The sequence below is a fragment of the Cervus canadensis genome, chromosome 4 (assembly GCF_019320065.1).
Source record: "Cervus canadensis isolate Bull #8, Minnesota chromosome 4, ASM1932006v1, whole genome shotgun sequence".
Classification (NCBI taxonomy): domain Eukaryota; kingdom Metazoa; phylum Chordata; class Mammalia; order Artiodactyla; family Cervidae; genus Cervus; species Cervus canadensis.
Window position 1 is genome coordinate 9,560,608 of NC_057389.1, and position 25,080 is coordinate 9,585,687.

At 36.5% G+C, this 25,080-nt stretch overlaps 1 protein-coding gene across 1 annotated transcript in view; it reads left to right on the forward strand.

Moving 5' to 3' along the window:
* The window catches only part of SLCO6A1 (solute carrier organic anion transporter family member 6A1), a 101,513-nt gene that overhangs the window by 39,946 nt on the left and 36,487 nt on the right, over nt 1–25,080 (forward strand). Inside the window, exons 8-9 of the mRNA XM_043464467.1 lie at nt 6,672–6,816; nt 13,817–14,012. Coding sequence (XP_043320402.1) covers nt 6,672–6,816; nt 13,817–14,012 — 341 coding nt within the window. The remainder of the gene's footprint in view (nt 1–6,671; nt 6,817–13,816; nt 14,013–25,080) is intronic.

Consider the following 25,080-nt stretch of genomic DNA (forward strand, 5'->3'; position numbering starts at 1 on the left):
TCGTGTATTTGACTCTGAGGCCATTGCTCTGTCTACTATTACATAATACTTGCTAGAAATGAGATATATAGAGATTGTGATTTGCTCACTGTTGCTTCAGAAATCAGTTGCAGACCCAAGACAAAAACTAGATTTCTCTGCTTCTTGTTCTGCTCGTTATATGTAATACAGTCTTCCATTTTATCCACAATCATGAAATATTGCTTTAACTTTCATTAGAATAAGGACTATTCTTAGTGTTCAATTCTCAATACTTATTATGAATAAATTACATTGTGAACTAGAAGGATCTATAAAAAAGATGTAACCCAGTAATTGAGCAGTGTCTGAATATGCAACATGAGAAATATAAAATTAAAAAATAAAACATAGCTTCCTTATCCATTTGTCTGCTGATGGGCATCTAGGTTGCTTCCATGTCCTGGCTATTATAAACAGTGCTGCGATGAACATTGGGCAGTTGAATGGATAAGGAAGCTATGGTACATATATACAATGGAATATTACTCAGCCATTAAAAATAATTCATTTGAATCGGTTCTAATGAGATGGATGAAACTGGATTCCATTATACAGAGTGAAGTAAGCCAGAAAGATAAAGACCGATACAGTATACTAATGCATATATATGGAATTTAAAAAGATGGTAATGATAACCTTATATGCAAAACAGAAAAAGAGACACAGATGTACAGAACAGACTTTGGGAGTCTGTGGGAGAAGGCAAGGGTGGGATGTTCAGAGAGAACAGCATTGAAACAAGTATACTATCAAGGGTGAAACAGATCACCAGCCCAGGTTGGATGCATGAGACAAGTGCTCGGGCCTGGTGCACTGGGAAGACCCAGAGGGATCGGGTGGAGAGGGAGGCGGGAGGGGGGATCAGGATAGGGAACACACGGAAATCCATGGCTGATTCATGTCAATGTATGGCAAAAACCACTACAGTATTGTAAAGTAATTAGCCTCCAACTAATAAAAATAATTGGAAAAAAAATAAAATAAAACAAAATATTCAAATAAATAAGACTATTCATGAAATAGTACTTACTTTTAAAATTAATAAAGTAAAAAGTAATCACAAAACTATAAACAATTCAGGAACTATGTTAACAAAGCTGCTCAAGAACTTCATGAAAAAAATCTAAAACTCTATGTAATGGTATTAGAGACTAGGATAAGTTGAAAGATACACAATATTTGTTGTTGTTGTTGTTTAGTCACTCAGTTGTGTTGACTCTTTGCAGCCCTATGGACTGCAACATGCCAGGCTTCCTTGTCCTTCACTATCTCCCAGAGTTTGCTCAAACTTATGTCCATTGAGTCGATGATGCCATCCAACCATCTCAACCTCTGTTGCCCCATTCTCCTCCTGTCCTCAGTCTTTCCCAGCATTAGGGTATTTTCCGGTGAACTCAGGTGGCCAAATCATTGGTGCTTCAGCTTCAGCATCAGTCCTGCCAATGAATATTCAGGATTGATTTCCTTTAGGACTCACTGGTTTGATCTCCTTGCAGTCCAAAGGACTCTCAAGAGTCTTCTCCAACACCACAGTTAGAAAGCATTAATTCTTCTGCTCTCAGCCTTCTTTAAAATCCACCTCTCATACCCATACATGACTACTGGAAAAACCATAGCTTTAACTATACCAATCTTTGTCGACAAAGTGATGTCTCAGCTTTTTAATAAGCTGTGTAAGTTTGTCATAGCTTTTCTTCCAAGGAGCAAGCATCTTTTATTTTCACGGCTGTAGTCACCATTCCCAGTGATTTTGGAGCCCCCCAAAATAAAGTCTGTCACTGTTTTCATTGTTTCACCATCTATTTGCCATGAAAGATGGGACCGGATGCCATGATCTGATTTTTCTGAATGTTGAGTTTTAAGCCAGCTTTTCCATTCTCAACTCTTTCACTTTCATCAAGAGGCTGTTCCTCTTTGCTTTCAGCCATAAGGGTGGTGTCATCTGCATATCTGAATTTATTGACGTTTCTCCCGGTAATCTTGATTCCAGTTTGAACTTTATCCAGCCTGGCTTTTCACAGGATGTAATTTGCATGTAAGTTAAATAAGCAGGGTGACAATATACAGCTTTGACGTGCTCCTTTCCCAATTTTGAACCAGTTTGTTGTTCCATGTCCAGTTCTGTTGCTTCTTGACATGCATACAGATATTTCAAAGGGCAGGTAAGGTAGTCTGTTATTCCCATCTTTTAAAGAATTTTCCACAGTTTGTTGTGAACCACACAGTCAAAGGCTTTACCATAGCCAGTGAAGCAGAAGTAGATATTATTCTGGAATTCTCTTGCTTTTTCTGTGATCCAGTGTATGTTGGCAATTTGATCTCTGGTTCCTCTTCCTTTGCTAAATCCAGATTGTACATCTGGAAGTCCTCAGTTCAATACTGTTTGAGCATTACCTTACTAGCATGTGAAATGAGTTCAATTGTGTGGTAGTTTGAACATTTTTTGGCCTTGCCCTTCTTGGTGATTGGAATGAAAACTGACTTTTTCAAATTTTTTTCCTTAGCTGAGTTTTCCAAATTTGCTGGCATATTGAGTGCACCACTTTCATAGCATCATGTTTTAGGAATTGAAATAACTCAACGGGTATTCTATCATCTCCACTAGCTTTGCTCATAGTAATGCTTCCTAAGGCCCACTTGACTTCACACTCCAGGATACCTGGCTCTAGGTGAGTGATCACAGCATCATGGTTATCTGGGTCATTGATATATTTTTTCTATAGTTCTTCTGTGTATTCTTGCCATCTCTTCTGAATATCTTCTGCTTCTGTTAGGTCCATACCATTTCTGTCCTTTATTAAGCCCATCTTTGCATAAATGTTCCCTTGGTATCTCTAATTTTCTTGAAGAGATCTCTAGTCTTTCCCATTCTGTTATTTTCCTCTTTTTCTTTGCACTGATCACAGAGGGAGGCTTTCTTACCTCTCCTTGCTATTCTGTGAATTCTGCATTCAGATGGATGTATCTTTCCTTTTCTCCTTTGCCATTCACTTCTTTTCTCATTTATTTGTCAGGCCTCATCAGACAACCATTTTGCCTTGTTTGCATTTCTTTTTCTTGGGGATGGTTTTGCTCACTGCCTCCTGTACAATGTCACAAACCTCCATCCATAGATAGGCACTCTGTCTATCAGATCTAATCCCTTGAATCTATTTCTCACTTCCACTGTATTATCATAAAGTATTTGATTTAGGTCATACTTGAGTAGTCTAGTGGTTTACTCTACTTTCTTCATAGCTCAGTTGGTAAGGAATCTGCCTGCAATGCAGTAGACCTGGGTTCCGACCCTGGGTTGGGAAGATCCCCTGGAGAAGGGAAAGGCTTCACACTCCAGTATTCTGGCCTGGAGAATTGCATGGGGTCAAAGAGTTGGGCATGACTGAGCGACTTTCACTCACTTAACTTCCATTTAAGTTGGAATTTTGCAATAAGGAGTTCATGATCCCAGTCTTGCTTTTGCCGACTGTATAGAGTGTATCCATCTTTGACTGCAAAGAATATAATCAATCTGATTTCAGTATTGACCATCTGGTGATGTCCATGTGTTGAGTCATCTATTGTGTTGTTGGAAGAGGGTGTTTGCTATGACCAGGGTGTTCTCTTGGCAAAACTGTTAGCCTTTGCTCTGTTTCATTTTGTATCCCAGGGCCAAACTTGCCTGTTACTCCAGGTATCTCTTGATTTCCTACTTTTGCGTTCCAGTCCCCTACGATGAAAAGGACATCTTTTTTTTTGGCGTTAGTTCTAGAGGTCTTGTAGATCTTCATAGAGCCATTCAGTTTCAGCTCTTTGGTATTAGTGGTTGGGGCATAGACTTGGGTTACTGTGGTATTGAATGGTTTGCCTTTAACATGAACTGAGACCATTCTGTCATTTCTGAGATTGCACCCAAGTACTGCATTTTGGACTCTTTTGTTGGCTATGACAGCTACTCCATTTCTTGTAAGGGATTCTTGCCCACAGTAGTAGATGTAATGGTCATCTGAATTAAAGTCACCCATTCTGAGTAACCCACTTTAGTTTGCTGATTCCTAAAATGTCAGTGTTCACTCTTGCCATCTCCTGTTTGACCACTTCCAAGTTACCTTGATTCAAGAATCTAACAGGTTCCTATGCAGTATTGCTCTTTACAGCATCAGACTTTACATTCACCACCAGACGTACCCACAACTGGACATTGTTTCTGCTTTGGCTCAGCCTCTTCATTCCTTCTGGAGCTATTTCTCTGCTCTTCTTCAGTAATATCATATCTTTTTGCCTTTTCACACTGTTCATGGGATTCTCAAGGCAAGAATGGTAAAATGGTCTGCCATTTCTTTCTCCAGTGGACCACAGTTTGTCATAACTCTCCACCATGACCCATCCGTCTTGGGTGACCCTACAGGACATGGCTCATAGGTTCATTAAGTTACACAAAGCTGTGATCTATGTGATCATTTTGGTTAGTTTTCTGTGATTGTAGTTTTGATTCTATCTGCCCTCTGATGGATGAGGGTAAGAGGCTTGTGCAAGCTTCTGATGGGAAGGACTGGCTGTGGGGAAAAGTGGGTGTTACTCTGGTGTGCAAGGTCATGCTGCTCCCTAGGTTGGGAAAATCCCCTGCAGAAGGAAGTGGCAACCCACTCCAGTATCCTTGCCTGGAAAATTCCATGGAGAGAGGGGCCTGGCAGGGAAGTCACTGAGTGAGTGAGCATGCAAGGGCATGAATAAGTGGAATAAAGAATGTTTATTCTAGTACACAATAAGACCCGATATAAAGCCATAGTGGTTAAAAAAAGAAAAGGTAGTATTTCCTCAGTACAAATAAACAGGCCGGTGGGACAGAAAACCCAGCTACAGATTAGTGTATATAAGAACTTGTCATATGATAGAGGAGGCACTCCGAAGGTAATTGTTCAGTAGGTGTGATGACTAACTCGGTTCTTTGTGTGGTAAAGTGAAGTTGGCTGTCTACTTCATATTATGCAAAAAGATGATTTCTAGGTTAATAGAATGTGACTATAAAAAATGACAAAGTCAAGGTTTACAATGAAAGAAACATCTTGCAATATAAGGATATGAAAAGAATAGACAAGATTTGTAATAGTGTCAAATATGAACTTATTTATGGATTAGATTACGTTAAGACATTAATGTAAGTAAGATTTCTCAAATACATTACATTAAGATTTCTATTCAATAAAGGAAGCTGTAGACAGTGTTAAAAGGTGGGTGACAGATATCTAAATCCAACACAAGATTAGCGTTTAGAATAAATGAGAGTTCTTGTAAAATCTGCAGAAGAATTTCAGGAAACATACAAATAGCCAGTTCGTACTCCCAAGTGAATACTAAATAGATAAGAAATTGTGTGAAGAAATGTTCAGTTATATTTGAAGTTAGAGAATTATAAAATGTAGCACTGTAATAATATACATTCATCAGCATGGCAAAATTTTGAAAGCCAACTAATATTAAAGTGTTTGTGATTATGTGGGGTGTGCCAGTTATCTGTTGCTACGTGACAAACCACCCCCAAACTTAGTGGCTTAAAATAATAGAGCATCTGTTTTGATCAATTGTAATGAAGTAAGTCTGGGTGATGAAGTCATCTGAAGGCTTGTTCCAGATATTAGCTTTTGATTCTGGCTGTTTGCTGAAATGCCCACACATGACCTCCCCTCTGGCCTGGGCTTTCTCAGAACATGGTTAACCAAGTTCCACAGCCAGACTCCTGAGCGAGAGAGTTCCCAGCAGGAGTCATACTGTCATTTTATGACCTGGCCTCAGAAGTTGTGCAGCATTACTTGCTTTGTGAAGCAGTCAGTCAGGCCTTTTGAAGTTCAACGCCTCTTTCTTGGAGAATGGCGAAGTTCTGGAAAGGGATATGAAATCAGAAATATTGCTCTGATGAATTTCAGAAAGTATCAGTTGCTACATGAAGAAAGTGAAATTCTCTTATATTACGGTGGGAGTATAAACTGACAATTTTGGAGAAAAATTTGGAGAAATAATGGCATGAGGTATACCAAATCCTGGAGCCCTAGCAATCCCTGTCTAGGATATATACTTCCAAAGACACTCTATCCTGTTTCCTTAAGGGCTGCACAGGGATGTTTAAAGTCGCCTTGTTTGCGCCAGTAGGAAGCTCAAGTCGGCTTAAGCATTTAACCCTTTGGGAGTGGTATTACACTATGTAATGTGTTAAATATAACTCAGAAGATGAATTTGATAAATACGCAGAAAATGAGAGTTTTCAGAAATAGTGGTTAGGGATAGAGAAAGAAACTTTAATTTTATTTAAAAATATACAAGTATAAAACATCATTGAACATTCTCAAAGATATATACATATCTAAGAAATATAGAAGTCAGTTTGAAAATTAATATTCTAGTTCTAGCAGTTCTAGCACACTGCCAGAGTCACAAATAAAAATTATAGGTGGTATGGAGAGCAAATAGCAAATAAAAATGGTTCAAACACTGCATGTCTTTTATGGTATATTGGTGAATTTTAAATTTCTGTTTCAATTTTTATATACATATAGTATTGTCAGTTATTGACAAAGGTAAACTTTTTGTGGATCGGTCACTAATATACAGGTGGGTATATCTATTTTTCTTTACCTAATAAAATAAAAAAATTCATATGTAACTTATTTCTATTTCAGACTCTGATCAAGAATCCAATATTTGTGTGCCTATCTCTGTCCAGAGCTTCAGAATCTTTAGTTATGATGGGAGCATCTGAATTTTTGCCTATATATATAGAAAATCAGTTTATATTAACACCCAGTGAGGCAACTACACTTGCAGGTAGACATTTCCACTCATTGTACTCATCATGAAATTTTTATGTAAATTTTTCTTGTATGTATTTATGACATATTTCAACTAAGTGGGAAGTAGAACGAACAGTAGCGTTTGCTTAAATTTTAAATATATGAATACTGCTTGTTCAAATTTTTAAAATATGAGCATTTTTCCATCATTGCATCACTAGTTTTTAACACATAGAAATTTTGTAGGACTTCTGCATTTCTCTTTTATCACATTTCTTTTCCTCCCTCTTCAGAGGTAACTTACACCTCTTTTAAAGTTGGAGTTTTTCCTTCTCACACATTTATATATTGTTACCTCTCACGTACCTGTCTACATACAGTCTATTTCTAAAATCTATATATCATTTTGTATGTACTCTTCTGTTACTTTTATCTGGAATTATGTTTATCAGATTCATACTGATCTCTATTTAGGGCATTTTAACATTGCTGTGGGATTCTATTTAGTGCATACTGTTTCTTTTTCTGTACCATATACATCGACATGAAGCTGCCTCCAACTGTTTCACTTTCCAAACAATGAAGTGATAAATAGACTCTTATACATGTTCCTTGTGCACATTGTAAAAGTTGATCTATGTTTAGACACCAAAGAGGCGTTGCTGTTAAGTACATCAGTTTTGTTAGACATTGAGAATTGGTTCTCCAAAAGAGGTTGCAAGTGGAATTAAATGTTTTAAGGTTCTGGCATTAGTGGGAAGATGGTGAATGTGATCATTTATTTTATGCTGTAAAAAATCAGGGATACATACTGTAGCTTGCAGGTAACCAGTAAGAGAATAGTAAAGAGTACATTATCTTGAAATATTTTATTAACAATTTAAAAAAATAAGAAAGGGAAAAAAGAAGGAACATAAAACATGTGGGCCAAATAAAAACAAATGTTAATATGTGCAAAAGCTTTGACTTTCAGCCCATTGGTGAGTAGATTTTGTGGTAAGGGGCACACCATTTTTGGATTGCACATAGTCCAAAAGCCAAACATGACACAGTTTCAGGGGCCATATGACAGATTTTTCCACAGGTATACCATTTTGTTTGACAATGATTAATATAATTAGCAGAGATAGGGACTAAATCATTCAGTGGTTTTTTTTTTTTCATACAGTATTTAATTAAAGAAGACTCCAAAGAACAGGATAAGGCCACCTGCAGTATTGGCCTCATTCATGCTAGCAAAGTTTGGACACAGCCAGCTGACCAAATTTCTTGGTCATCAGGATCTACCTTATCAAGATAACTTTCTGCTTAAGTTTCTGTATTGACTTTTTCACTTAGCCTGAGGTATTCATTCAGGCATAACATAATGGGTTAGTAATTGCATATATTCTACCCAGGCCTGTAAGGATGAAGTTTTGGGCAATTCAGTCATCCATAACAATGCTGCTCGGTGACTGAGACTGACCAGAGTGCTTTACAGGGATGAGGTGTCATTGATTATTTCAACTAAAATTAGGGACAAGTTTTTTTGTACCACATTTTCTAGTCGGATTACTTGTAGAGTAGTAGAGACAACTGCCTTCAGGGTATAAACAGATAGTGTATCAGTAGTCCCTCTGAAAATCTTCCCAGAGTAAAGAAAGTAACTTCATTTGAAAGAAATTTCCACAGTATTCTGAGGGCTATGTGGTCTAGTGGTGGTGTTTCTTTAAACATCTGTGGCTCTTTTATGATCACCTCCATGGCTTGAACAGACCAGTTCCAGCTGACAAGCAAGGCTTGTCAAATGGTTAGTGGTGAGTCTGTTTTGGTTCATCTCCAAATGAGAATATCAGTCCACAAACCCAAGTTTTCTGTGAGTCAGGACTTTGGTTATGCCAAGAGACCAGTAATAAGCTAAGTGTTGGTGTTAGTTACTCGGTCGTGTTTGACTCCCTGCGACGCCATGGACTGCAGCCCACCAGGCTCCTCTCTCCACTGAATTCTCTAGGCAAGAATACTGGAATGGGTTTCCATTTTCTTCCCCAGAATAAGCTAAGAGCTGCTTTTAAATGTAGCTGTTTCAGGGAAACAGCTTCTGTTGGGGTCTCCTGAAACAGCTTCTGAATGGGGGCTTCCTCTCTTTTTCCAGAGGCTCCAGCACACAAAACCATCAGTCACAGAGCCTTGCAGCTGAAATCGGTGTATTAGGTTTGTGGTAAGGTGGCTCAGAGGTTAAAGTGGCTGCCTGCAATGCAGGAGACCCCGGTTCGATCCCTGGGTCAGGAAGATCCTCTGGAGAAGGAACTGGCAACCCACTCCAAGTATTCTTGCCTGGAGAATCCCATGGAGAGAGGAGCCTGGTGGGCTACAATCCACAGGGTCGCAAAGAGTCGGACAAGGCTGAGCGACTTCACTTTCACTTTCACCTCAAAGTATGGAGTATACCACAGCTTGCTGGTTAGCATTCTGTGTAGGTCTGTGGATCAGCTAATACAAAAGACCAAAGAGAAACTCAGTGAGTTGTCTACTGTGTTCAATACTCAAAACTCCAAAGTCCAGTGCTAGGCTGGCCTTTGGTTGGGGGAAAGGGAGACAGTTTTCCTTAACTTCCAGAGTGATAGAGCGCTGTGATTCTGTCTGCAGAGTGCCCCAAAACTTGATGAGCGGTCTCTAGATTTTGTTAGGTTTGATCAGTCAGTCAGTCCTCTGACCCTACAACCAACTGAATATCTTCTATCATTGAAAGCTTTGGGTATCGTAGGTAGTGGTCATCAAAATACATCTCCCCCTTGTAGTAAATGGAAGAGGAATTTAGGTACTCCTGAGGGAGTACTGTGGAGAAGGCAATGGCACCCACTCCAGTACTCTTGCCTGGAAAATCCCATGGATGGAGGAGCCTGGTGGGCTGCAGTCCATGGGTCTCTAAGAGTCAGACATGACTGAGTGACTTCACTTTCACTTTTCCCTTTCACGCATTGGAGAAGGAAATGGCAACCCACTCCAGTGTTCTTGCCTGGAGAATCCCAGGGACGGTGGAGCCTGGTGGGCCGCCGTCTATGGGGTCGCACAGAGTCGGACACGGCTGAAGCGACTTGGCAGCAGCAGCAGCAGGGAGTACTGCAAACGTATGTTTGCAGCCTTGTAGCACGCATGAAAACCAGTCTTCTCTGGGTGCTAGTGGGATGCGAAGAAGACTGGCAAGGTCCAAGACAGTGTGTCCAGTGCCCTCAGCCAGTGACATCACCATGTATGGGACAGCCAGGGCTGTAGGGACAATGGAATTCAGTTGGTGGCTAATCTACTGTAAACCTCAAGCCCCTGGTAACTTTTTCCCGTGGGACAAGAGGTCTGTTGCATTGAGACACTGCTTCACTTAAGTCCCTAATCGAAGTTGGGACTTTCCTTTCTCCTCCTGGGATTCTGTGTTGTTCCTTTTGGACCATACATGAGGGAAAGGATAGCAATTTATGTGTTCCACTGTCGCTCTTAGAATTTAGAAGCATATGCAGTACAAGTGTGCAAAACACAGTTACCGATTCTATACTTTGAAATCGGAATCACAGCATTAATATAGTGAAGCCACAACAAAAGTGCTCTAAAAGTGCTCTTTTCTCACTTATCCAAGCATGTTCACTATAGAAATATCTGTGAAAATGTAGAACAAAAAGCAGTCAGCACATCTACTTGTAGGATATACAGCATCAGAGGGTAGTAGAGAACTGTTGCCCAGTAAATAAAGTAGTAATTTTTTAAATACAAAAATTTAAATTTAAATATTCTTTAAATTTAAAATTATTTGAATACAGTTATTGTTTAAATCTGTATTTAAATAAAGACAAATTTAAATAAAGACAAATCTTGACCTTTATGTAACTACATACATAGATACCAGTTCTAGGTAGATTGCAGGTCTCGGTGTGTATGGTAAAACAATAAATCTTTTTAGAAAGACATAGGAAAATATCTTCATGCCTTAGAGAAGACAAAGATTTATTAAACAAGACAAAAATTTACATAAATGAGGGAAAAAGTGTGGTATTACATTAAAATTAAGAACTTATTTTCATCAAATGTCAGCATGATGAGAGAAAATACATATAAAACAATCTTTTCAATAGAAATATTCTACAAAATATTTGGGTCCAGAATATATTAAATCTGACAATAATAAAAAGGTAGATAATCCAATAAGAATGGACAAAAGATTTGAACAGGCATTATATAAAAGATGATACCAGTTGGTCAATATTCATGTGAAAATGTGCTCACCTTCAGTAGTTTATTAGGGAAATACATATTAAAATCACAAGGCAATACTAGTAGCCATTCACCAGAATTGCTGAAATGTAAGAGAAAGATATGTTGGCATGGATGTGGAGCAATTGCCGCTTTATCCACTCCTGGTGAGAGTGTAAATTGGTTTATCATTTTATGAATCTGTTTGGCAGTGTCATAAAAATCTGAACCTATACATATCCTCTGACCCAAGAATTCAACTCCTAGTTATATACACAAGTTCCTTTCTTAAGAATATATTAAACACTGGGAGGGGGGATCGGGATGGGGAATACGTGTAAATCTATGGCTGATTCTTATCAATGTATGACAAAACCCACTGAAATGTTGTGAAGTAATTAGCCTCCAACTAATAAAAAAAAATTTAAAAAAAAGAATATATTAAACAGAAATGCAAATGTTTACAGAAAGAACATATACATGAATTTTTAAAGTAGCGGCACAATTTGTTAACAACACAGTGAATAAATAAGTTGTGCTGTATGCACATACTAGAATACTATTCAGCAGTGATAAGGCATGAACTATTATTATATACAAAAGCATGGGTGGATTTTTCAAATATCATGTCCTATAAAAGAAACTATAATGTATGCATACTTTACGATTCACATTTTATAAAATCTTTTAAGTGCACAAAAAAAGCCTCTGGTCTTCTAGTAAATGTTTGATTAATGTTTTTGACCTGGGTGTGCTTACAGAGTTAAGTCCACTTTGGAAATTCATCAAATGTATAATTTCGATTTGTGTATTTTTCTGTACATCAATATAATATTTACATAAAAAGTTGCTTGGAAGTTCTGTGCTTTGCAATTCAATTTTCAACCATTTTGTGTCTTTTTAGGGTAGTCCTGAAGGACCCGGTTGTTTAATTGTTGAACTTCCAGTGTTCAGTATTTTCTTACTGCCTAGGGCAATGAGCCTGGCAGCCAATACTTTCTCAGTTGAGTTGTGTTTTCAGTTTTATGCTCACAGATGTACTTGGTTTTCTCAACTCTATGGTTGTTGGGTTCAAAATGAATAAACCTTGGGTCCTCTGGCATTGTGGTTAGGGATAGGAATTCGGGATCAAACATTTCATGTAGACTGCCATCCAAACCTCTTGTTTTCTTAAGTCTACCTCACTCTTGCTTTCAGTCACATTAATACCTACCCTTAATTTCTGAGATTATGAGTTACAATGTGGTTTACTTCTTCTTGACTTCTTTACCTATAGCTTTATTGCTCACTCTCTGATTCACTTCAAGTTCCCACAAATTTCTTAATAAGTATTGCCTCTACACTATTTGTACTTTTTGCTTTTCTAATAAATGAATTTGTCTGTAAACTCTACCTTTAAACAAATACTCATATAATGTTTGGTGCGTGGCTGTACTCTGTTCTGAGCATTTAAGTATTAACTCATTTAGTTCTCCTAACAAGTTATGATGGAGGTATCATTATTTATAGATTTTATTTGATAGCACCTCAATACATTTAGATGTAATTTGTGTTATTGTTTGGTTCTAAGCATTCTAAATTCTCATTAGCATATTTTTACTTAAGCCATGCTTTGCTGAAAAGAGAGTTTTTTTGTTTGTAGACATAGGCTTTTATTTCTCTTTTTAAATAACTCCTGTGCAAATCAGTTAATATTTTACATATCTTTAATAGTGTTGTAAAGTAAATCTTCATCTCTGAGACAGCTGATTTAAAACATTTTGTTTATAGGTTTTTAATTTTCTTGAAATCTAGGCAGTGTTTATATAATTTATTTAATGAGATGTCATTAGGTATAAACATGTTCATGATCTACATTTCATGGTACATATCTTTTACTATTTATTTTCAAACTTTCCATTCTAAAAAATATCAAATTTCATTATCTGTCTTTCTAATAGTTGTTTTATTCATACATCATTATTGTGAATTCTGACATTTAATTTTTCATTTTTTAATTATATATTTTGTTTTTTTGCACTTCTCTTTTGCTTCTTACCCCTCCCCCCATTATTCTGTCTTCTTCAATGGATTCGTGTTTTATTCATTTTATCCCCATCAGTTATTTTAGGAAAGTTTAGCTGCTCACTTGCAGTTCACCAACTCCACTCCTCAGGATTGTGTGCATGTCTGTGTGTTTGGTCTAGGTTATTAATTTTATCTTTTTATTTTTTTTTATTTTATCTTTTTAAAAAATAAACTATAATTATAATTCTTTGGCAAGTACCAGACTCTCTGGCAGCTTTTACAGTTTTCATTTTAGTCCTGATGATATAAAGTTTTCTTACCTTATTACTTTATATGATTTAATATTTTTTGTTTTTACATTTTCTCCATAATTACAGTACACGTTTATTCCCAGGACTAATATCACTTTAATTATTTAAATTTATCATAGTTGGCTACAGACTTTCAGATGTTGCTTCTCTGGCATTGATTTTATTGCATTGCTCACAACTGCTGTAAAACATTTTGTGGGACCTCTTATTCTAGGTCCTTTAGGCCTGTAGCATCAGCCCCATGCACAAATTTGTATTTCTCTTAAGGTTAAGGTTTGTTATTTGTTGTGTCTTTAAGTTTTCTCTTGGCTTCTTAGTTAAATTTGTATTTGCTATATGTTTAGAGCAGAGAAGATTGCATCGACGTGTGAATTTTCTGTACTGTCTTTAGCTGACTGTTTTGTTGTTGTTGGAGGATAATTGCTGTACAATATTGTATTGGTGTCTGCCATACATCTACTATTTTTAACTGTGCTTTCTCTTCCTCCTTTCTTTTAGGACTTGTTTTACTTCCAGGAGGTGCACTTGGCCAGATTCTGGGAGGTATCATTATTTCCAAGTTACACATATCTTCTAAAGGCCTTATGAAATTTGTAATAATTACATCTGCTATATCCCTTGTACTGCTTGCATTTGTAGTTTTTGTATACTGTGATCCAATACCATTTGCTGGGATCACTGAAGATTATGGTGGGTAAGTATAATTTTGTATTTTTATATCCAAACCAATCACATATTTCTTAGTCAATAATTATTTACCCAGTAACCCTAATAGGTTCATAACATTCTTGGCATTATTGAACATGTAAAAGAAACATAAAGCATAGTTTCACCTTTCATTGTAAAGGCAGAAAGATCATAATGATGGCTTGTGGTGTAACTGCTTATGCATTGATATAAAGAAAAAAGATGTTGAAATGAATCAGAACCCAGAAGTAGAAACCTGTATTAAAGTGAGTAGCAACTAGGAGACCATACTAACTATATGAAGCCAGGCTTACCTTTGTCTGAATTGTTATGTCAGGCTTCTTGTCAAGGAATGGAACTGAAGGCATCTGAAAGTATGCATGAGTAAAGTCTCCTTTTAGTTAAACCTGCAAAAATTCAAAGAACTGGGCACAGATTATTTTAATGTTACCTAATGTTAAGGAAGAGAAACAGAACTGGAATTAGAGACTGAAAGTCTAAGCAAGTAAAATAAGTAAAGAAAATTAGACTTAGACTTCAACTACGTGGCAGACCAGTGCTTCCACTGAGTATACCTAGAAAAGCTGAATTAATGTTAACGATTTGTTTAAAGATATCAGACTGTTGCTTAGGCAAGTAGCAGCTAAAGCACCAAAATCCTGGGGAAAGGCAAACCTCGTAAGGAGAAGCAACCTTCTGCAATTACTGTTTTCCCCGAGTACATTTACTATTTCTGGACATTGGCAAGAAACTGGGAATTCTGGCAAAGGGTCTTGGTGAAAAGCATCTATTAGGTTGGTGCAACAGTAATTACGGTTTGGACCCTAAATTTCAAATCATCATAACTAGACTCAAGTATGTCTTTATTAATCAAAATAGGAACCATTAGTCAACACATTTTTGCCAACAAGGAATAAGTCTGTTTATCCCTGTAACATAAAAATCCATGCTTTGGGACTTGACAAACTCTTGGAAAGCATTTCCTGAGTCCTGCTGGTTGTGGAAGCATGCAAAAAGTTGTCGAGATGCTTAAAGAAATAGTAGTCGGTTGGCAAGAGGATGAGTGAATATGGCAGATGAGGCAAAACTTCATAGCCCAATTCATTCAGATTTGAAGCACTGGTTGTGCAAAGTACTGCCAGGCATGGTCATGGGGAAGAACTGGGTCCTTTCTGCTGACCGGTACCATCTGCAGGCGGTGCAGTTTTCAGTGCATCGCATCGATTTGCTGAACATACTTCTCAGGTGTAACGGTTTCGCTGGGATTCAGAAAGCTGTAGTGGATCAGACCAGCAGCAGATACCAGACAGTGACCATGATCTTTTTTTTTTGGTGCAAGTTTGGCCTTGGGAAGTGTTTTGGAGCTTTATCTCGGTCCAGCCACTGAGCTGGTCATCGCTGGTTGTCATATAAAATGCACTTTCCATTGCACATCAAATCCGATTGAGAAATGGTTTGTTGTTACATGAAGTAAGAGAAGATGACATTTCAGAATGACAATATTTTTGATATGCTGTCTGCTCGTGAGCACCCATTTATTGAGCTTATCTACCTTTCCAGTTTGCTTCAAATGCCAACCGACCATAGACTGACTGACTTTGGATTCTTAGGCAACTTCTTATGTAGTCGTAAGAGGATCAGCTTCGATGATCCTCTTAGGTGGTCATTGTCAGCTTCCAATGGCCGGCCACTGCGCTCCTCATCTTTAAGGCTCTTGCCTCATTTGCAAAACTTCCTTTACCACCACTGCACTGTACATTTATTAGCAGCTCCTCGGTCACATGCATTGTTGATGTTGTGAGTTGTCTCTGCTGCTTTATGACCCATTTTGAACTCGAATAAGAAAATTGCTTGAATTTGTTTTTTGTCTAACATTATTTCCACAGTCTAAAGTACATATAAAATAAATAGCAAGTAGTAGTTCATTAGCAAAAATGTAAAACAAGAGATGCGTGTTAAAATGATGTATAACATAACCACATGCAGTTAAGAATGTATTCCAGTATCAAAGGGCGAAGTTCAACAATGCTAAACCACAATTGTTTTTGCACCAACCTAATAGTAAGATGACCAAAATCTGGCACAAATTTTTGACAGAACTTGGAGCCTAAAGAGATAAAAATTATGCCATGGAGCGGGACATGACATTAGGAAGAAGAGATGGAAACAAATAAGATAACACTCTTTTGGAGTTTCACTTAGCACATTTACCAGACAGTGAAGCTAAGAGGCTAAAATAAAGTAAAAATAATATAAAAAGCAAAGAAAATTTTCACTGGTCTTGTGATGCTCTATAGATAAGAGTTCAATTTTAGGATGTGCTGTTGGGAAGAAGCCATGGTAACCACCCTGTTCTTAACTGATACCTCTGTAAGTTTAAGATCTAAGAGTGAGGGCCTCCCTATAGTGCTGTAACCAGCCAGTAGTTAATTCTTCTCTAATTGGATTAATTCAGTCAGCCAGCACTGTAGCAGCAGAAAGACCTGACCCTCTGAAAGAAAGATAGTATCATACAAAGCTGTAAAGTGTTGCAGACAAGGGTCTTGCATTAAGGAAAATACCAGACAGGCACAAAGCCATGAGACAAAACAGATTGTAGAATAGACCCATAGGGGATCCAGATATTGACATTATCAAGTGAGAATGTTAAAATAGAAATTATAGGTACAGTGAGACAATGACTGTGAATTTCTCATCAGAAGCCACAGGTTCAAAAGATAGTAGAACAATGTCTTAAGAGTCCTGACAGAAAAGAACTTTAAACACATAATTTTTTATTATCCAGTGAAAATATTCTTCAAGAAAGAAGATGAAAGATAGTCTCATGTTAAGGATAATTAATAACATTTGTTGTTGGCTTTAAAAGAAATGAGATTTTGGAATTATCAGACTGAGAACATAAAGTAACTATGATTAATATTCTAAGGGTTCTAATGGAAAAAGTGGACAACATGAAAGAAAATCTAGATAATGCAAGCAGAGAGATGGAAACTCTAAGAAAAATATCAAAAGTAAATTCTAGAAAGCCAAAACAGCTCTAAAATAAAATAAAGAGTTCCTTTCATTGATTCATCAGTAAACTGGACAGAACTGAAGAAAGTATTAAGGACTTTGAAGACACATCTGTGGAAACTTTTCAAACTGAAAAGCAAAGAGACAAAAGAATGAAAAAAACTGAAACGGAATATCCAAGAACAATGAAGCAATTACAAAGATGTAATGCAAGTATAATGGAAATGCCAGAAAGAGGAGACAAACGAACCAAAGAAATAGGTGAAGTAATAATGGCTGAGAATTTTCCATAGTTAATGACAGACACCAAACCATACATTTGGGAAGCTCAGGAACACCAAAATTGATTAATATTCCAAAAAAATCTACAGGTAGGCATATCACATTCAACCTGCAGAATCAAAAACAATCTTGAAAAAAAGCCAGAGGAAATAAATCTTTACTTATAACTGTGTAAGCAAGAATGGAGTGAAATATGTAAAGGATTGAAAAAAAGTGAACCTTGAATGGTATATGCAATGAAACTATCTTTCAAAAGTGAAGGAGAAATATTCTCAGATACTCTTAAACAAAATATAAGGGAATTGTCACCAGTAAACCTGCTTTGTAAGAAATGTTTAAAGAATTTCTTCAGAAAAAATGATGTGATTTATTAGATGTATTAATGCTGCTGCTGCTGCTAAGTCACATCAGTCGTGTCCGACTCTGTGCGACCCTGTAGACGGCAGCCCACCAGGCTCCCATCCCTGGGATTCTCCAGGCAAGAACACTGGAGTGGGTTGCCATTAATAGATCCATATAAAATGAAGAGCACTAGGGGGGAATAAATGATGGTAGACTATGTTTTTATTTTTATTATTTTAATTGTTATGATAGGTAATTCTTCAAAATAATCGTGGCATTAGGGTATTCAGTGATTATAACTTATGGATAGTGAAATAAATGGCGGTAGTCTTATAAAAGGGGAGGGAGGAATTGGGAATACATTTTTATAAAGTACTTGTAATACCAGTGACGTGTTATAATGTTATTTGAAAGTAAACTTAAATAACTTGTAAATGTATATTGGGAATTCTAGGAAAAACCATTAAAACATTAAAAAAAAAAAACAAGTATAAATGCTAGCTAACAGATGAGAGAAAATGAAATCTCATACCCAAAACCAGAGAAAGCAAAAAAACAGGAAAGCCAACAAGAACAAATTTTTGTTGTATAATTCTTCACAATAGTCTCTTATGACCTTTATATTTGTCATGCATCAGCTGTAATGTCTCTACTTTCATTTATAATTACATCTATTTAACTCCTTTTTTTTCTCTTGCAAGTCTAGCTAAAAGTTATTTTATTTATCTTTTTAAAAAACTAAGTTTTATTAATCTTTTCTTTTGGTCTTTTTCATTTATTTCTGTTCTGATATTTATTTTCTTTATTGTACTTGTTTTGGACTTATTAATTTATTTTTTTTCTAGTTTCTTGAACTATAAAGTTAGATTGTTCATTTGAGATCATTTTTTTTCTTCTTCTAAGGTTTTATTGATATGAATTTCTTAGAATTGCTTTTTTTTTTTACTGAAAACTAGTTGATTTGCAATATTATGTTAGTTTCAGGTGTACAAAATAGTGATTCAGTATTTTTATAGATTATAATCCTTTTAAGGTTATTATAAAATAATAGCTTATTTCCCCATGCTGTACAATATATCCTTATTGCTTTTTTATGCATGGTAGTTTGTATCTCTCAATGTTATACCCTATCTGGCCCCTCCCTCCTTCCTTATCCTTGCTGATAACCAGTAGTTTGTTCTCTGTATCTTTGAGTCTCTCTGTTTTGTTACGTACATTTATTCATTTTAGTGTTTCAGTTCAGTTCAGTCGCTCAGTCATGTCCGACTCTTTGCGACCCCATGAACCGCAGCACGCCAGGCCTCCCTGTCCATCACCAACTCCCGGAGTTCACCCAAACTCATGTCCATCGAGTCAGTGATACCATCCAACCATCTCATCCTCTGTCATCCCCTTCTCCTCCTGCCCTCAATCTTTCCCAGCATCAGGGTCTTTTCAAATGAGTCAGCTTTCCGCATCAGGTGGCCAAAGTACTGGAGTTTCAGCTTCAGCATCAGTCCTTCCAATGAACACCCAGGACTGATTTCCTTTAGGATGGACTGGTTGGATCTCCTTGCAGTCCAAGGGACTCTCAAGAGTCTTCTCCAACACCATAGTTCAAAAGCATCATTTCTTCTGCACTCAGCTTTCTTTATTTTTCAGAGTTCACATATAAGTGATAACATAGATTTACCTGTTCTCTGTTTGACTTATTTCATGAAGCATAATACCTTCTAGGTCCATCCATGTTGTTGCAAATGGCAGAACTTCATTCTTTTTTATAACTGAGTAGTAATATTCATTGTATATAAATACCACATCTTCTTTATCCATTCATCTGTGGATGGACACTTAGGTTGGTTCCATACTTGGCAACTGTAAATAATGCTATCAACATTTATTGGGGTGTATGTATTAATATCTTTTTGAATTAGTGTTTTCATTTTCTTTGGATGTATACTTAGGATGTAATTGCTGGATCTTAATGGTAGTTTTGCTTTTAGTTTTTTAAAGAACCTTCATACTTTTGCTGTGTCCCATTGGTTTTGGTATGTTTTCAATTTTATTTCAGGGTATTTTAAAATTTCTCTTTTGATTTATTCTATGACCAATTGGTTGTTTAGTGGTATGTTGTTTAATCTTCACATATTTGTGAATTTTCCAGTCCTCTTCTTGTAAATGATTTCTAGTTTCATACTATTGTGGTTGGAAAAGATGCTTGATATAATCTCAATCTTCTTAAATTTATGAAGACTTGTGGCATAACATATGGAGAATTTTTATGTGCATTTGAGAAAAATATGTATTCTGCTACTGTTGTATGGAATGTCCTGTAAATGTCTGGTGAGTGTTGTCTCAAACCTGTGCTTTAATTTCAGTGTTTCCTTATTGATTTTCTGTCTGAATGTTTTATCCATTGCTGAAAGTGGAACCTCAAAGTCCTCTAGTATTATTGTATTGCCATCTATTCCTCCCTTTAGGTCTATTAATATTTGCTTTATGTGTTTAGGTGTTCCTGTGTTGGGTGTATAAATATTTGCAAGTGTTATATTTCCTTGTTGGATTGATCCCTTTTTATTGTAAAATGACCTTTTTGTCTCTTCTTGCAGTCTTTGTCTTAAAGTCTTTTTTGTCTGATATAAGTATAGCTATCCCAGTTTTGTTTTGGTTTCCATTTGTATGTAATATAATTTTCCATCACTTCACTTTCAGTCTGTGTGTGTCCTTATATCTGGTGAGTCTCTTGTATGTAGCATATATATGGATGGGGCTTGTTTTTTTTTAATCCATTTAGATACTCCATGTCTTTTAATTGGGGAATTAGTCTATTTACATTTAAAGTGTTTGTTGATAGGTATGTACTTACTGCAATTTTGTTAATTGTTTTCTGGATGTTTTGTAGTTCCTGTGTTTCTTCTTGTTTCTTGCTCTTCCTTTGTAATTTGGTGATTTTATTTAGTGCTTAGACTCTTTTCTCTCTTTATTTTGTGCATTTTCTATAGGTTTTTGTTTTGTGGTTACCATGAGGCTTATAGAAAGCATATTTATAACAGCCTTTTTAAGCTGATAACAACTTAACCTTGAATGCATAATAAAACTCTACATTTTTACTTTCCCCCTGCATTTTATGTATGCTTTTGATGTCAAAATTTGTACCTTTTACCTTACATATCTATAAACAAATTATTGTAGTTATATTTTAATGACTATAATAACTAGATGAGCCTTATCTATAACAGTGGTGGTTTAGTCACTAAGTGACTATCTGACTCTTGTGATACCCCATGGACTGTAGCCTGCCAGGCTCCTCTGTCCATGGGATTTTCCAGGCAAGAATACTGGAGTGGATTGCCATTTTCTTCTCCAGGGGATCTTCCCAACCCAGGAACCAAACCCAGGTCTCCTGCACTGCAGGCAGATTCTTTACCGACTGAGCTATGAGGGAAGCCCATGGCTCTATAACAGTAACCTTATCTACAATTCTACTGACTAAATAGCCTTATGGCTCAACCAGTCCTTAGTTCTTGGTCATTCATCAAATCCCTGTGATTGCCCAGGTATCCTTCTCCATCTGTAGTCACCCCAGTAGTTGAGGACGGCCGAGATGTGTTAGTGGCCCAAGGGAGAGGGTGGCAGCTGGCACAGATGCAGGCAGATGGGAAGCTGGATCCTTAGGCAGTGGAGGAGAAAATATGTAGTTAGGTCTCTTTTAGAGAGAAACTGGGAGATAGGCTTTTTCTGCCTGTTCCCCCTGAGTTTATCGCTGCAGGAGGGGTGTTCTTATTTATGCCTATTAATAACTGCTTTTTTGTTTACAGTCCTGTGGGACTGTGAATACAAGGCCCATTGGCTATCACAGCCAAGTGATCCTGGGACCTGTTCCTTCCTTGGGCAGCAGTCAGAAAAGCTGGGATGGCAGATAAGTATACTTGCTCCTTCCAGGGGGACTGGCCATTTGTAGTGGGCTAGAAGTCAAGGTGGTGTCTGATGTCTTCCCCAGTCTCTAGGAAGACCACAGTCGGCTCCCAGATACCTGAGAATATACAACAGACAGCACAAGTCTTGTGAAGCCTAAATGTTTGCTGTCTGGCTCCTTACTGAATGTATTCATTGATCCCTAATCTAAACCTACCTATTGTTTAAAAAAGTAAACCTAAGCTAAACTCAGTCTACATGAAATCTACAATAAATAATGACATATATATTGAAAGTCAAAAGATGAAAAAAATCATAACATACAAACACTAAACAAAAGAAATCTAAAATAAATATATTAATATCAGGCTTCAGAATCAAGAAAATCAGGGGGATAAAGAAACATCGCAAAATTATAAAATGGTCAATTTACAAAGAGCAAACAATTCTACTTAAGTGTGCAGCTAACAACAGATACTCAAGATCTAAGAGGAAAAAGCTAGTAAAACTGAAAGAAAAAAGATAAATCCAAAAATATACTTGAAAACTTTATTGCAAGTCTCTCAAGGGAGATAAAAAAGTACTAATAGCACAGTCAGTCAGCTTAAACTAATTTATATTTATGGAACACTCCAGTCAACAGCAGCAGAATACCTATTCTTTTTGACTACAAATGGAATATATACCAAAATAGGCCATATTTTGGGTTATAAAACAGACCTTTAAAATATAAAAGAACTGAAACTATACAGAGCATTGTACCACAGCAGAATCAAACTATCATCAAACAACAATAATGAGACAATCTCTAAACACTTGGAAACCGCATAACACACTTCTAAAGCACCCACAGATCAAAGCAGTCTGAAGAGAAATTAATAGAAAATACATTTACCTGAATGAAAATGAAAATACCACATATTGCAATTGTGGGACCAAACTAAAACAGTACTGAGAGGGAAATTTATAGTACTAAATGCATATAATAGAAAATAAGGAATATCTCAATAATCTAAGCTCCCACCCAAGAACTTAAGGGCAAAATACACTCGAAAGCAGCAGAAGGAAGCAAATAATAATACAAGTAGAAATCAATCAAACAAAAAAAAAACACCTTATTCTTTTAAAGATCAATAAAATTGAAACATCACTAGCAAGATTAACAAAGAAAAAAGCAGAAAACATACAATTTACCATTGTGAGGAATAAAATAGGCAATAACTATCTGCATAGATATTTAAAGAATAATAAGGGCCCACCAAAAGTAACTCCACACTTATAAATTTGACAGGTAATGTGGACTAATTCTTGAAAACAGAAAAAGAACTCACCCAAAATGAAATAGATAATGTGAATAGTTATAGAAGGAACTATTAAACAAACTGAATCCACCGTTTACAAAGTACCCCTAAAACATATTCTGGCCCAGATGATTTCACTGAAGAATTCTACCAAATATTTAAAGAATTAACAGTGATTCTACACAGTATCTTCTAGAAAGTATAAATGGAAAGAGTACTTCCTAACTTGATTGATGAGGCTGGTATTATTCTGATAGCAAAGCCAAAGACAGTAAAAAAAAAAAAAAATGGATCACACAGAACAATATCTCTCATAAACTTAGATGAAATAGCATCAACAAAAACTTATGCAATAATATATATTACAAATTTATACAGAAACTATACCTTCTTGTTGCCTAATATTCATCATTTCTCCTGTTTGGGGCTCATTCAGTGTATACATGTCAGTCAGGGCCTTGCCTCATGTGTCCCTTGTCCAGTGGATCTTCCCAACCCAGGAATCAAACCGGGGTCTCCTGCATTGCAGGCAGATTCTTTACCAACTGAATGATCAGGGAAGCCCCCTAAGTTAACCAAAAGGAAATACATACTAGTCTTCTCATCAGCAGGTGTATGAGTTAGGCTCATCTGATTGGACTGCTCCCTCAAGATTTTGATTTTTCAGAAAGTAAGAAAAAAGCCCATGGTCAGTCAGAGATTACCTGCAGCAGCCAGTGTAAAACTGAATACTGCATTGCATCAGATCCCGGGGGTGGAGGCACGGGGGACATCTCACTAAGAAGATTAGTCCTATAATGTACTTTTGCTTGCCTTTTTTTGGTTCTCGATGGTTTTTAGAATCTACTTTTTGAGGCTTCTTATTTATTTCTATGAGCTCTTTGACATTCTCTCAATAAATTCGTGCACTTTACCCAGAATTAGTTCATGCTGCCTATATTGGTTCAAATACATAGTTTATAAATAAAAAGTGATAGTCTTAAAAATGATTTTTAAATATAGCTACTTTTTCAAATTACTAATAATGTAAATTAAGATCCTTTGATTTCCTTATAAATTTATATTTAGAAATTGTTCTGGATTTCCACTTTCAGCCAAGATGGAATAACACATTTCCCCTACTACAAAAGCCAACCAAAAATTTGACAAAAATTGAGACAGTGGTTTACATGACAGAGGAATCGGTCAGTGAAAGACAGTGATACATGAGAGGTAGGAAACATTTAAGGTGAGCCTTATAATTCCTCCAGCTTACTGCCTTAAGAGAGTTTTGAGGTCATGATACAGGAAGGGGGAACCATACAGATTCCGTCAAACTCCCTGAGTTGAAGCAATTAAGCTGGGAGCCCAGACAAAAACCAGTGCAGCTAGAATTCAGAGGATAGTATACCAGAAGACACAGCGTATCTACAGAGGATGAAGCATGAAGGAGAGTGCTGACTAGCATACATGTGAGTAAGGTAGCTGGGTCCAAGGCTACAAAGGAAAAAAAAAATTAAAGCAAGCAGAGCCCATCACACACACACACTGTTGGGCTTAGTACCTGTTCTGACTGGTTAGACTGGGAAACCTCCAGAATCACAGAGCATACAGTATACAGAAGGATCTTGCCTCAGTAATGGGTAATAATTAGCTCTAAACTGAGCACTACTTTGGCTCTAACAAATCTTGGGAGCAAGAGCTCAAAAAGGCAAAGCATTTACCTATAAATTAGCTGCATTCCAGAACAAAGCTTATTTATACAAGTACAGAAATATCTAGTTTCCAAGATGGTGACATTTACAAGACCTAATAATCCTTGAAAAATTAAATTCAAATCAGCAGAAAAATACAACCCATAATGATGAGCAAAATTACAGACCCATAACTGATGTATATGTTAAGATTATCAGAGAAGAATATTAACACAGTTATACCAGTAATCCATATGATAAAAATTCAAGTAGAAGACAATTTAAAAATCCAAATAAAGGTTCTAACCACTGCAATAATGTAAGAAAAAACATAAACAAAAAGCATCAGAAACAAAACTCTGTTGTCGATACCATTGCCTATGTAGAAAATGCAAAAAAACACTATAATAAAATGAGCTTAGCAAGTTTGTAAGATACAAATCAACCTACAAGAATCTATGTCATTTATATATGCTACCTACAACTGTAGAAATCAGTATTAAAAATAGTATTATTAACTCCCATAGGCTATCAATTGACTTTTCAACAGAAACTCTGTAGACCAGAAGGG